The 15,243-nt window shown below is 36.1% G+C and overlaps 1 protein-coding gene across 6 annotated transcripts in view; it reads left to right on the forward strand.

The window, feature by feature from the left end:
* Positions 1 to 15,243, forward strand: part of TRPC4 (transient receptor potential cation channel subfamily C member 4) — a 160,320-nt gene that overhangs the window by 109,967 nt on the left and 35,110 nt on the right. For all 6 annotated transcript variants that reach the window (XM_062195360.1, XM_062195361.1, XM_062195362.1 and 3 more), the window contains one exon: positions 12,049 to 12,188. In XM_062195360.1, coding sequence (XP_062051344.1) covers positions 12,049 to 12,188 — 140 coding nt within the window. The remainder of the gene's footprint in view (positions 1 to 12,048; positions 12,189 to 15,243) is intronic.

Raw genomic sequence — 15,243 nt, forward strand, 5'->3', positions numbered from 1 at the left:
GAGTGGCAGACACTGGATTCTGACTTCACTCAGTATAACCCTACAGCTAGTACTTTATCCTCTGTGAGACACAGCCCCAGATGTGTGAATGGTAGAAAAAGAGAGACAAAAACTGCCCTGGAATCTGTGTCTCCATACTTAGACCTGTCTGCTTTGGCTTACCCCCTGACAAGCACATGCACTGTGTAGAAGGTAAGTATCATTCATTGACAATGTAATGCTGTTTAGGGTGCACAATTTTTCTGTGATTCTTTAAATTGAATATCATGTCTGTCAACATGCCAAGCTTATTATTACCACCTCTCTCACAACACTACTTCTATCATCACTACTATCTTGTCTTCAATCTTAAACACCAAAAAATGTGCTTCTACTAATTAAAAAAATCAATTTCAAGAGTAAAAGATTAAAAACCTTTGGTGTGACCTTGAGATGCTTTAGTTCTGGTTTCCATGTATTAGCTGCTGAAACCTAGCTAATTCCTTGATTCCAAGTACACAATTAATTGTAAAATCTTTTATCAGCATGTATGTGTGTATAGGGAGGTATTCAGAAGATGTAAAAATATATATACACACACACAGAATTATATATATTTCTTTTGTACATAGTTGTTTTTAAAACATTAAAAATTTTATACTAAGTGGAAAGTAGTGATTTTCATAATGAAATATTCGCTATCATTAAAAAATGTGTATTGAGCATGTATTGTTACTCATTGGAAAGGTGACTTTAGCAAGGAGTTGAGGAAACAGTTATCCTTTGTTTTCCCATCTAGACGTTTTATGAATCAGTTTTCATGGAAATTATCTAACTATACTGAAATCATATAGAATGATTGCTACCACATTAATAGAAACTCCCTTGATTTTTAAGTAACTATAATTATGTCATAATTTCAGATGATCTAGAATTCTAAAGTTCTACATTTCAATCTTACCCTTAACATGAAATTCTTCCTGGGTCAACATTGAAGATATGCACTATCTTAACCGTATATTCTTTTTTTTTTCTCTCTAGATGCTAAAATAATGCTGTCAAACTATACTAATTAGGGAATTTTAGATGCCTCCAAATGAAGATGACTGACCCCTAAGTCAGTACTTCTTGAAATATGATCTGCTGGCTAAAATTATAATCACTGTGGATGGTTATGGAAAAAAATCCCAATTTTTTAAATTATCATCTTGGTTGGCTATTTCAGAAATTCTAGATGTATTTAAACATTTTAGATTGAGAAATAATTCTGGAAGTCAAATTTCTTCAAATTTCATGTTAATATAGTGGTTTTACTAAAGAGTTTCAGCTCATTACAATGTAAGCATGAAATCGTTTTGCTTCCTCCCATTACTGAAATCCTCCACCTTGCATCAGTTTTTCTTTCCTTGTCCCTTAATGGTATTAATAATAGGTACCATCAATGACTGAAACTTTTAGTTACTAAAAAGTAAATCCGGTTCAGTTTAAAACTCTAATCTTCTAATCAGGGTAAAGATCTTTGTTTCTCAATAAAGGCCTGACTTTGGCTTGAAAGACCTGGGGAATGTCCATCTTTACCTCATTTTTCCACTCCTGCACTGGAATAGAAGAAGGGCACAGACTCTAAGGTCCCCCTTCCTCTTGCTATAAGGAAGAGAGTTCATAGAAGTTAAGACATCTTCATTACTCCCTTGGTGTCTGGGTCCCAGCTCTCTCTTGACTGATTGTCCCTCACCTCTGCCTGTTCCTGAGCAGCTTACATGTCGGGCATTGACATGCTGACTCTCCCAAAGGCATGTGATTGTCCTTTACAGGACTCTGTTGTGTTTGCACAGTGCATGGTTCCCCAAATAAGAGTCTGCTCTGCTGACACCTTGGTGTCTCTTAACTCCTGAAACCAGCAGTTAGTCCCTGTCAGGATCCTATAGCCCTAACAAGTGTCCTGCTTGAGTACCAGCAAGATGGCTCACACCCAGCATTTTCCTGTAATCTATACTCTGTCCATAAGAGTCTCATGGGACTTTCCCCCACCTAATGGTTAGGATTCAAGCTGCCAGTGGCTTCCCATGCCAAGCACCACTGTTTATTTTCCCTGAGAAACTAGATTCAGGGAGAGAGGAGCAAGACAGTTGCCCAATTAAATATCTAATTGTTAGTAAACAGGAAGTATGGAAATACCCAGACATGATGTGGGATTTTCTTGGAGCCTCCGTCACTTTACTTAGAGAATTGGGAATGTTGCTGAATAATCACAGACATCTGTCCTTGTAATATTCACCTGTTGGCACAGAAACTGCGCTGTCCTAACTTCTTGACTCTTTCGTCTGTCTTCTCAGTGTTCTCTCTGTATGGTCAGTAAGTGTGTAGGAGTAGGTAGCTGGTAAGGGACGTGGTCCTCATGTTTCTTAGTAATCCTTAGGAGGAAAGTTGGCTGTAATATTCTGTAAACTCTCCTGAAAGTGGTTAGGACCTTTGTCTTCATTGTGTGAGTTTAAGTATAATAGTGAGGCCGGCGCCGTGGCTCAACAGGCTAATCCTCCGCCTTGCGGCGCCGGCACACCAGGTTCTAGTCCCGGTCGGGGCTCCGGATTCTGTCCTGGTTGCCCCTGCTATGGCCAGGGAGTGCAGTGGAGGATGGCCCAAGTGCTTGGGCCCTGCACCCCATGGGAGACCAGGAGAAGCACCTGGCTCCTGCCATCGGATCAGCGCGGTGCGCTGGCCGCAGCGCACCGGCCACGGCGGCCATTGGAGGGTGAACCAGCAGCGAAGGAAGACCTTTCTCTCTGTCTCTCTCTCTCTCACTCTCCACTCTACCTGTCTTAAAAAAAAAAAAAAAAAGTATAATAGTGAGTGCATAGGAACTGCCCCATAACTGAGGGATCCAGCATAATGTTAAGCCTCTGCTGAGTAAAATAACTTAAAATATTGAGGTTTTGTTTTAAAGAAGCAAGATTTTGGACAGTATATTATTTATTCTATTGTTGGAAAAAAACATAACAAATCAAAACTGCAGCAGAGAGTTCTTTGTATTCTCTCTTCGTCAATTTGGTGCTACTATGTGGAACTCTGTGTTCTAAAAAGGCAGTTTCAAGGTCAGATCTCTTCCCAGCTTTGGGGCTTAAATCACAAGCCCTACAATGTTGCCATACATGAAGCGGTGACTCGCTCTTTATTGGGGTTGCTGTTTACTGTTTATACAACAAAAGACATTACGGATAGGCAAGAGGAGGGCTCTGTGTGTGGAGTTAGATATTTCTTCCATGGGACTGAGACTGTTAAATGTAGCATCTGAGAACTGCCAACTCCATCTCCTTCTCACCACAGCCAGCTTCAGCACTTGGGGGTAGTCCTGAGAAAAACTCTCGTGGGAAAGGTATGGAAAAGATAGTAAAATGTTGAGGCATCTACAAATGTTTTTAAACGGAAGTTCTCTGTAGGGAAAAGGGAGTAAAAAGTTCAGGCATCTACAAATGTTTTCAAACGGAAGTTCTCTGACTCATTTGCTCTATGATCTTTCCTTCTTTGTTCCCCACAGTCTTGACATCAATGCTTGTAATCAGGCCTCCACAACAGCTCTGAGAAATCATGTCATCTGTTTATAAACAGCACTGAACAATTTTGAAATGTTCCCATTGTGGGAACAGGACAAACATTTTTTGTGACAGAAGCTCTCTCAAGCTTTGTTCTAGTCAGACTTTTTAGTTACCATGGATAGTTTATTATTTGGATGTCTTTTTTGGTTAGTTAATAGCACCCTCTAGTTTTCTAAAGGCTTGATTTCTTAAAATCTTTGATGAATGTTGCCAGAGTAGCTGAAAGTTGGCATTTCAATAACTGGCTCATAACAAATAGGACTCAAAAGCTATCAAAGTAACAGATGTGTGGTGTCTAGAGTTGGAGGAAATGATTCTCCAATCTGGTACTTTGACATAAAGGATCCCAATCCGGTACCCAGTGAGCATTGATGTCAAATGGTCTTAATCTACAGCTCAAATTTGAAAAAAAAAAAAAAAAAAAAAGAAAAGTCATGAGTTCTCAATTTCATTAAGATCCCTGTTTTTCGCAAATAATTATGTTTTTCAAACATTAAAGCTGAAGTAATATTTTCTACAGTTAAAAAAGTAAGATTGTGTTTTAATTCAAGAGGCAGAGAGACAGAGAGAGACAAAGCTGCCAGCCACTGGTTTGCTCTCAAATGCCAGCAATGGTCAGAACTGGCCAGCCTGAGGCCAGGAGCCAGAAACTAAAAATATGTCTCTTTCGTTTGATTGGTAGGGACCAGTTACTTGAGTTATCACCATCCTCTGCGTTACCACAAAATTGGAATCAGGTGCTGAGGTCAGGAATTGAATACTGGCACTCTGAAACAAGCCATGGGCTTTTTTTTTTTTTTTTTTTTTCAAGATTTATTTGAGAGGTAGAGCTACAGATAGAGAGAAGGAGCAACAGAGAGAAAGGTCTTTCATCCACTGGTTCACTCTCCAAATGGCTGCAATGCCTGCAGCTGGGCCAATCCAGAGCCAGGGGTCATGTCTCCTATGTGGGTGCAGGGGCCCAAGCACTTAGGCCATCTTCTACTGTTCTCCCAAGCCATAGCAGAGAACTGGATCAGAAGAGGAGCAGCCAGGACACAAATCATCACCTATATGGGATGCCAGACCTGCAGGCAGAGGCTTAGCCTACTGCACCACAGTGCCAGCCCCGGTCGTGGGCTTCTTACTGCTAGGCAATATACCCATCCCAAGAAAGTCAGATTTAATACCTCATATTTGAACACCAAACTAATAATAATACTGATAAAGTGTCAGGTAGAAGAGTTGCGAATTTTTGTTGTTAATCTTCTTGGGAAATCTTAGATTCATATAGGATACTCTTCCAATCAAAGTGTCACCTCCTTGAATATATCTAACAAGAACAGAGTCTAATCAGTGTGAGGAAATGTCTAAATTGAAATGTCACTTTGTGCTGAATTGTAACTGCTTTTTTATAACTCCTTCTCAGAAGCTGTCCTCCTGCCCTTTAAGGCAATTAGCTGAAGTACCTTTCTTCCTCTATGTCATTCCCTTATGCAGCAGTTGAGTGAGACAGTTTTGATGGCTTAATCAGATTTGGATTTCTAGTTTGGTAAAATCTAGTGTAGAGATAATACAAGTTATCAGTAAGGGATGACAAAGCATAAAGCTCTGGTTGCTTGGCCAGCACTTTATATTTTCCTTTATATTACAAGTAAATTTGAAGCAATGGAATCAGAAATACCTCAAGTTGAAATGAACTTTAGAGATTACAAAGGTTTCCATGCATTGCTAGAATTTCCCTGGAGTACAACTAGAAAACATTCTAAGCTCTGGCCTGGAATCCTGCCTCATGGGATAATCTCTTCTGGATTTAGGGCAACTCTGATTGCCAGAGAATTCTTAGGCCAGAGCTGTATAAAATTCTGTATTTTTTATGTCAAAGATCCAATATCTGAATTCTGGGGTAAGTCAGAGCAAATCAGTGTGCTCACACAGGGCAGCTTTTATTTTTAATATGGATAGTTTCTAAAAAAATTATTTATATAAGGTGAACAAATGTCATGTGTTTCATATACATAGATTTAAGAGCTTAATAATGCTTCCCACACTATCTTCCCTCCCAATCCTCCCTCCTTCCTTTCTTATTCTTTCTTTAATCACTTGTATCACTGTTGTGATGACTGATTTTAGTAATATTTGGATAATCTAAATAAGAGGGACTCATGCTTAGCAATGCATACAATGTAGCAGGATAATACTGTTTAGAAGTCATATAATCCAAACCTAATTTTTATGAAAAGTGAGATGACTGAAACCCAGAGAAATAGACTATTTGGCTAAGCTACAAAGCTGATTGCTAGTTTAACTGTGCCTGGCACCTCACTCACCTGATATAGTCTGGTTATTTTCACTGTGCCTTGTGTTAAATTTGAAATGCATTTGTCCAAACGGTTCATGCACACATGGGAGTTGACAGTTCCACAGAAGACAAAAAACAAATAAATGGCATTGTGAAATCTCAAGAATAAGAAAATGTTGTTCAAGCACACTTCATCTAGTAGATTCACATCCAGTGTTGGTTTCTCCACTAACTAGTAGCATAATGTTAGCTATACTGCCTCGTTGGGCTTTAGTTTTCTTGTGTTGTTTGCTACCGTGGGCTGAATTCTGAGACTGTCCCAGGTTAGCAGGGAAAAAAAATCCCTGGGAAAGGAGAAGGTTTCCATGTGTGCCAAGCATTTTTCTTCATTGGGTAAAATAAATTCTAAGTTGTCACCATCTTTAAAATCCAGAACATATATCCTATCTTATTCAGTTCTGAAAAAACACTTTCTTCAATATTGGAGGTTGTGAATATCCACAGCTCCCAGTTATGTCCCAAATCCTATCTGAACTCTTAAGAGATATTTGTCTATGAGGAAAGCCTCAATGAGGAAGCTAGGGTGTAAGCACTAAGTGTAGTTTAAAACAGTAATCTATTGTAGATTTTAAAACATATATTATAATTAATTCAATGAAATCAGTTCCCTTCTAGGTGATGAATTTAAATGTAACTTAAAATTTAAAAATAAAGTTTTTTTGTACTTTATATAGTCATTGAATCTGCCATTTTATTCCGTCCAAATTTTTGTATGAAAATTTTCAAACATGCAGAAAATGTAAAATAAATTATAGTAATACATACTTATAAATCAGTGATAATCAATATATTTTAATAATATTTATCATTTTAAAATTTTTATCTATCCTTGTATCCATTCACCAACACCAATCTCTTCATTTAAGTTATAGCACTCCTTTGAGAGGGCATAATGCAGAGATGTAAATGTAAGTGAAAGACATGTAACCACCACCTCAAGGATCAGCAAACTGTAGCCCAGCCAGCTGTATCTGTGCATTGCCAGTTTTTTAAATAGTTGTATTGGAGCACTGCCATGTTCAAAGCCAAATTATTTATTCTCTGGACACGTACAAAGTAAATAAGCAGGAAGTTAGTTGCAGATTTTTATAAAAGCCTCTCTTCAGTTAAGAAACTTCCCTTCAATTCATACTTTGCTCAAAGTTTTTTTTTTGTTTGTTTGGTTTTTTTTTTTTTTTTGTCATGAATGATTGTTAAATTTCTTCAAATTACCTTCCATTCCTTGGAAAACCAGTACTCATGATTTATTATCTTTGTATATTACTGTATTTTATTCATTAAGATTTTGCTGGGAATGTATGTGCCTATGCATAAAGGCAATTGGTTTGTGGTTTTCTTTGACTATAACATTTTTGTCTGATTTTTAATCAGAGCAACATTTGCCCCTTAAACATTTCTTCCTTGGTGTTATTACAAGAATTTCATTAGCAATGGTATTATTTCTTCCTAAAATATTTGGTAGACTTCACCATGAAGCATACTGACCCTGAATTTTTCTTGTTGGAAGGTTATTAACTTTTTTATTTTTTACATATATTTTCTTTTAAAATTTATTACTATAGGACAACTCATGTTACTGTATATCCTCCTGAGTGAATTTGGAAATTTGTGTCCCAAACAATAGTGTTCATTTCCTTTTAAGTTGTGGAATTAATTTAAGTTGTTCATTGTAGCCATAGCCACTTGTTATCTTTAAAAGGTCTATAAAATCTGTACTGTTTCTTCTCCTTCAATTTTGATCATTTATCACATCTCTGTTTTTTCTTGATCATGCTGGCTAGAGTTTAACCAATTTTCTTGACCATTTCAAAGAAGTAAATTTTGTTTTCATTGACTTTGTCTAGCTATATGTTCCAAATTTTATTGGTTTGTATGCTTTGTCCTTTTCTTCATTCTGCTTGCTTTAGGGTTAGATATGAAGGAAAAATAAGATACATCATAAAGCACTAAAAGGAATCTGAAGTGATTATGTCAATACAATAGGTATATTTCAGAAGGAATGTTAGTAGAGTACCTCTTTTCGTAGTGCCCTAATTGAAGATGAAAACATTGATTTGAGCCCCATATTATTTTCTGTGTATAGAAATAGAAATTCCCCCATTAAACACTGCTTAGCTTTAAAGACTTTTATATCGATCTTCATTTTCAGTAATTTTTTTTTTTGACAGGCAGAGTGGACAGTGAGAGAGAGAGAGACAGAGAGAAAGGTCTTCCTTTGCCCTTGGTTCACCCTCCAATGGCCGCCACGGCCCGCGCGCTGCAGCCGGCGCACCGAACTGATCTGAAGCCAGGAGCCAGGTGCTTCTTCTAGTCACCCATGGGGTGCAGGGCCCAAGGACTTGGGCCATCCTTCACTGCACTTCCAGGCCACAGCAGAGAGCTGGCCTGGAAGAGGGACAACCAGGACAGAATCCAGCGCCCCAACCGGGACTAGAACCTGGTGTGCTGGCGCCGCTAGGCGGAGGACTAGCCTATTGAGCCACGGTGCCGGCCTTCAGTAATTTAATCATAGTTTCACAAGACTATAAAGTCGCAATTGACCCAATAATGATTAGAAGTATCTTAAAAATATTTGGAGATTTTTTTCCAGATACATTTTCTTATTGTTTGTTGTTTATGTTGCATTCATAGAGTATACTTTGAAGGACTTCAGTTTGTATAAATGTGTTGAATTTTGTTTTGTATCTTAGTTAATGTTCTACATGTACTTGATGTGTTCTGTTGTTGCCAGGTTATTAATAATGTCCTTGAGTTCTCATATCATCACCAAATTTCTGCCTATGATTATTGGTTATAGAAAATAGAATGTTGAAGTCTCCAACTATAATTACACTGTTCTTATTTTAATTCTCAGAAATAAATGTGGCAATTTGTATTATAAGGTTATATTGTTAACTGCATATATAGGAAATCACATATAGGATTGCTCTCTCTGATTCTCAGTGAATCAACCAATTTATTTTTATGCCAGATCCCTCTATACACTGAGCAGCATTCCTTCTTCTGAAATGTACATACTATTAATTAACAGTTATATGATTTGTTTTAATATTTTGTGATATAACTTTATTATTCCTTTATTTCTAACCTATAAATGAATTGTGATACAGTTGTGTACTGCATTTGTATCCTGCATGACCATACCTTTCTTTTCATGAGTGTACTTAAATCATGCATTCCATTCAATTGATATTGATTAATTGAAAAATCCACCCCATAACCATTGTTTTCCCAAATTGTTCCATCAATTCTTTGGCGAATTATGTTTTATTCCTGCCTGTTATTCTATTATTTTACATTGCTGTATGTTTACATTTCTAGCACATTTAAATATTTTGGAAGTGCCCTTGGCATCCATATAAAACATTAATTCATGGAATTCTAACATAAAGAAATCTTATTCTGTCTTCAATGCAGTGAAAGAATCTTAGGATAGCATGCTTCTAATTTAAACTTCTGTACTAATGTGTTCACACATTTTACACTTACATATGTATAAGTCATGACATAGCTGCTATTTTTGCTTTAGGCAGTCAATTATTCATTAGAGAAATCAGAAATAGAAAAATATCTTTCATATTTGTTTTCAATTTAATTGTTTTTAGAGATACATCTCCATTTATTTTTACAAATCTGAATGTACCCGGTATCATACATTTTTGCCTTGTAAACATTTCTTTAGCATTTCATATAGCATGAATCTGATACTAAAATGTTGGCTCAGATTTTGATTGTCTAGCAAAAAGCCTTCAGTCCTATTTAATTTTTGTTATCTTTTTTTTCAGGTTTTATTTTAAGTGTGACTCAGTTGTCTTTTGTCCTGTATAGTTTAGACCAAGGATTACCATCGGTCTTCTTTCTTCTTTTGTACACAGTGTCTTTTTAATTGTTATTTCATGTCTGTTGTCAACAGTTTTCTTTCTTTCCTTTTTTTTTTATTGGCAGTGTGTGTGTGTTTGTGGACACATGTATGTATATGTATGTTTTGCAGGGTTATTTGTTCTACCTGTGAAGACCAATGACAGAAGTAGATAATGTTCACGTATGAATTTTATACACCTCTTCTTTTAGAACATTACTGCAGGAATCTGCAGCAATATAATCATGAGTTGAGTTGGGTTTGGATTTCATTGCTGCCATAAGCAATTTCTGTGCACCATACACTTCTGCCTCGGTGGGAAAAATTATTGTCAACGTTCCTTCTCCACCCATAGCCTTTGACCTTTCCTGTGCTTCATAAGGGTCTCTACACACACTTTTGCCCCTTCTCTTGTGGTTGTCAGCTTCTGGTTGTTACTTGATGCTAGCCTATCAATGACACTGCAGAAAGACTTTCTGACGTCCCAGTCACGGTCAGACGTACACAGGCCTATGTGTAGACATAAGAGATGGAGCTTTCTCAGTGTTCCCTACTCGTATCCATGCAGTCAAACTTTGCAAGTTCTGTGTAAGAACTTCTTTGCCCTTCCCTCAGTGGTAGCAAACCTCTAGTGATACTGGAACAAATTTAAGGCTCAGGGTTGATTCATGCCTCTTCCATAAACTAAAGTGTTTTGCTCCCTAACAAAAAGTAACCTGGATAGAACTTTGTGCCTTTTTCACTGTAGCAAACTCTTTGCTCTTCCAGGCTTGCACTATAATCTTTCGGTGGATGCGGTCCATGGAGAAGAGCATGTAAGCAATGGAAACGCTCCTTAAGTTTATGGATCCCAGGTGTTACTTCAGACTTCATCTTTAGAAGCGTATCTTAAAAATTTTTCTGGGCTGGCGCTGTGGCTCAATAGGCTAATCCTCCACCTGCGGCACCGGCAGATGGGCTTGTAGTCCCGGTCAGGGCGCCGGATTCTGTCCTGGTTGCCCCTCTTCCAGTCCAGCTCTCTGCTGTGGCCCGGGAGTGCAGTGGAAGATGGCCCAGGTCCTTGGGCCCTGCACCCACATGGGAGACCAGGAGAAGCACCTGGCTCCTGGCTTCAGATCAGTGCGGTGCACCAGCTGCAGCAGCCACTGTGGGGTGAACCAACGGAAGGAAAACCTTTCTCTCTGTCTCTCTCACTGTCCACTCTGCCTGTCAAAAAAAAAAAAAATTTTTTTCTGAATTCTTCTTACTTGATAGTTTTGTGTGTCTCTTGTATTGTACTCTGTCACTTTTTGAAAAAAACATTATTTTATTTGAACTTTGATCTCTGATTCTTACCTCTGATAAATACATGCAAGGTTAAGATTTTATAGTTTGACTTTTTCTTGCTTTTAGTGTAGAAGTAATACTCTTTCTGATTTTCTAATCCTCAGCAGGTACTGAACTCTGTATGTACTTTTTATATTCTCAATGATCATTATTTTGTTGTATTTATGTAATTATAATATCAGATTATCAACATAATAGTCCCTGGTTCTAGATATTTTTCTCTCATCATTAAACTATAAAACTAGTGTTATAACTTTGTAATAAGATTATAGGAATAAAATAATGAACTACACTAACATTTTGTAAGTACCTCATAGAAATTCAAAAACGAGAATTACCTATAAAAACTGTGATCAGAATAAAGGAAAAGGAATTATAATTTTTCAAGAAATAGCTTTAGCTATACTGCTGGATATAAGATCCTTTAATTAATTACCAGGAATGTTAGAACCATCTTTTTGCTGATGAAATCTGGTCTTGGAAGGAACTTCCTGCTAATGGAAACATGACAGACACCCTGATTAATAATCTGAAACTAGTTGTTTGCTAGATACAATGTTTATTTCTTTCATGCATTTTTGAATCATTTTGACTTGGGAGTAGAAAATACATCTCATAACATTTTGTTACAAAAGATTGTTAGAACTTTATCCAATGGAAAAAAATAATTATAGAGAAATTGATAACTCAAAAATTGCACATTCTTGTGATTTTTATGAAGTGCTTGAAAGAAAATGAGGCTCTCCTAATGACATTTACAAAATTAGCTTAATGTCCTGAAAATCTTAAAAGATGGCTGGGGATCAGTATAATTACCTACAAAAATAGATGTTGCATCTAGTATAACTATAAGGTCTCTTGCTTCAAGATCTGCAATTGTGACGCTGCATTTTCTTTTTGAGTGACGTTTCTGGAAATCACACTTAGCATGAATTATTTTGTAATTACAGGTTTTATATGGGGAGAAATTAAGCAGATGTGGGACGGCGGACTTCAAGATTATATCCATGATTGGTGGAATCTAATGGATTTTGTGATGAATTCTTTATATTTAGCAACAATCTCCTTGAAAATTGTCGCATTTGTAAAGGTAATTATTATGTATGTTATTGGTAAAACATATATATAGTCATAATTACAATTAATTTTTAAATAATATTGTCTAAAGCTTTGTCCATATGTAATATTCATCAATTTATGATATTATATATGTGTATAAAATACATAGATAAAGCATAATCTACAATCACAAAATAAATTTCCTTGAGTGCCAGAAGTTATTAGCCAATTTTCTTGCACCCAAATAGAATGATGCCTCAAACTTGTTCACAATAGCTATTTGCATGTGTAATCCTTTTTATTTCTAACGAAATTCTATTTCAAACAGTGCTCAAATTTTGGCAAGTAAAATCTATTTTTATGTTATAACTAATAGATAAAATTTCATAGATCAAAATATTACTTGTTCAAAGCATTGAAGTTATTATTTCGGTTTAACTAATGTAGTTTGATATAATTAGAGCAGAATATAATTTTTTCTCCTCATCCCATTCAATATGACATTGCTTGAAGACTTACACACTCATTACTCCCCCAGATTTTGTACAACATCAATCTTATCCCCTACCACATAATTTACATAAAACATTTTTTCTCTGAAATGACAATTGCAATTATTTTGTACTCTGGAGAATTTTTTCAAACCAAAGATATATTTTCTTCCCATTGTGTTTTCCTTTTTCCTTATTTCTTTTCCTCTTTCTTTAAAAATTGTATTAAAATGATTACTGAATTTAATGCATGCAATTTAAAGTATGAAATTTAAAACCTTTTCACATAGTCTGCTTCTTAAAATGATGATCTGTTTGTGCAATATTCAGAAATCAAAATTACCCAAAATTGGAGACTATAATTTTCGGAATTTGTTCAATTAAAATGCTACTCATTCTCACCAAAATAATAGGGAAAAGTAATTTCTGTCAGTTTTGTTAAGAGTAGAAACAAAATTTAATTACTTTACCTTTATGCATTGAAGTTAATGACCTCGAAGATCTCATTTAGAGCAGAAGGTAGTATTTTAACCAAAGGAGATTATACCTCTAGCTATGAAGTGGACAGTCTATTTATATGTGCATAGTTGGCCCATTCCCTTTCCTCTGTAATTATGCTCTTTGTACTAAGAAGTTTCTGTACCTGTGTGTGTGTGTGTGTGTGTGTCCCAATGCTGCTATAAATTTCTGGTATTATATGACAGTAGTGGTCCTTCTCAAACTTCCAGGTGCAAAAATATCACCAGAAAAACTTGCTAAAACGTTTCTTTTCTCCATCCCCAGATTTTAAATTAGTAATAGTAGGGAAAGGTCAAAATTTGCATTTTTAATAAACTCCATTGTGATATTGATACTGATCTAAGGAAGACATTTTGAAGACCATTGTCTTGAAAAATCCTTATTCAACAACTTGAAGAATTGTGAAGTTAAATCCAGAAAGAATTTCAGTCTTTTATTTTCCATAGGTAATATTGAAGCTAAGATATATGATATTTGCATTTATTGTACTTAAATAGTGTTTATATGTGGTGCACTTACTTTCTCATATATCACAACTAAGTTGTGGATACTCACATAGACTAATAAATACTTTCGAATTATTGCATGAATGCTGTTAGATAAAAAAAATTCTATGCATATAATATCCAATTAACATTAAAATATAATCACTGTTCTTTATAATGCAGAGAAGCTTTATGCTTAGAATTGAACCCACTCACATCTTTAGTAATGAAGCAGGAATAGGAGAAGGATACAAAGGCTATAGAGTACTATACAACTGTTACAGTTGATTATGTAAGGAACAGGAAATATTCAGGAAATATATACTCTGTTTAACTCCTACTGATCACAGGGAGTTCAGCTATGATTATAAATATAAATTTATGAAATTTTCTTTCTGAATAATTCTCATTTAGTAAGATACATATGTTGAAATTATAATTTCTTCCTTATGCTGTTGGTGTAAGAAGCAAATGAGTTGATATATTTGTGACTATCACAGAGTAAACACTCACTATTACAGATTCTTCTCTTTTTAAAATATTTGCTTGTTTATTCAAAGTCAGAATTATAGAGATAGATGGAGAGACAGACAGAGGGAGAGATCTTGTAGTCACTCTCCAGGTGACTACAGCAGCCAGGGCTGGGCCTTGAAAAGCCAGGAACCAGGAGCTTACTCCAGGTCTGTCATGTGGATGGTAGGTCCCCAAGCACATAGGCCATATTCCCCTACTTTTCCCAGGCCATTATCAGAGAGCTAGATCCAAAATGGAGCAGCCAGGAAACAAACTGGTGCCCACATGAGATGGCAGCATGCAGGTTGTGGCTTCACCCACTACGCCACAATACCAACTCTTGTTCTCTTTTACTCTTCTCCTTTTATCATGTGCTGAGTCTACTGTACTTGCCTTTTGCATTATCTTCACTGTGCCTTGTCATTCAATTTATTTATTTTAAAAAGAATTTGAGGGCTGGATTCACACTTGCCCTTATTATGTTGAATCTGTGTCATTCAGGGCGAATTATTTAATGTAGGCCTCATTTCTATTATATGTGAAGAGCAATGACCATTGGAGCATATGTCATCATACTAACTCATTAATTCATCCTTTATTTTTGCTCTAACATGCAGTTTTTAAGACTAAATTGTAATAACTTAAAATTATTTTAGAATCTGGTTCTTGCAAAAATGCATTATTATATAAATATGGCAAACAGTTAAATGTGGATCAAGTAGCCAATTTGCTCAATACACATCTGTTAGAGCACACTAGGAAACTAACTTTTGATCTGGTTGCTGTGAATGCAAAGATTCCTGAGATGTAGGCCTGCCATTAAGTAGCTAACAGTCAGACAGATATAAGAAAAAATTGTATATACAAGGACTTACAATATGGTAAGGTCTACAACAAGTGCTAAGGTAGGATCAAGAAAAGAAGTAACCTTTATCATAATAGCATAAATATATACAGAAGGCTCAGCAAATACACATCTACCATGTCCATGAATATGCATGAGCATTCCTGAGAGAAAAGATGCAAGGTGCAAAAGTTGGGATATTTAAAGGAGGGTAACTCTTTGAGGGATGATCCT

Source organism: Lepus europaeus, chromosome 6, assembly GCF_033115175.1.
Source record: "Lepus europaeus isolate LE1 chromosome 6, mLepTim1.pri, whole genome shotgun sequence".
Classification (NCBI taxonomy): domain Eukaryota; kingdom Metazoa; phylum Chordata; class Mammalia; order Lagomorpha; family Leporidae; genus Lepus; species Lepus europaeus.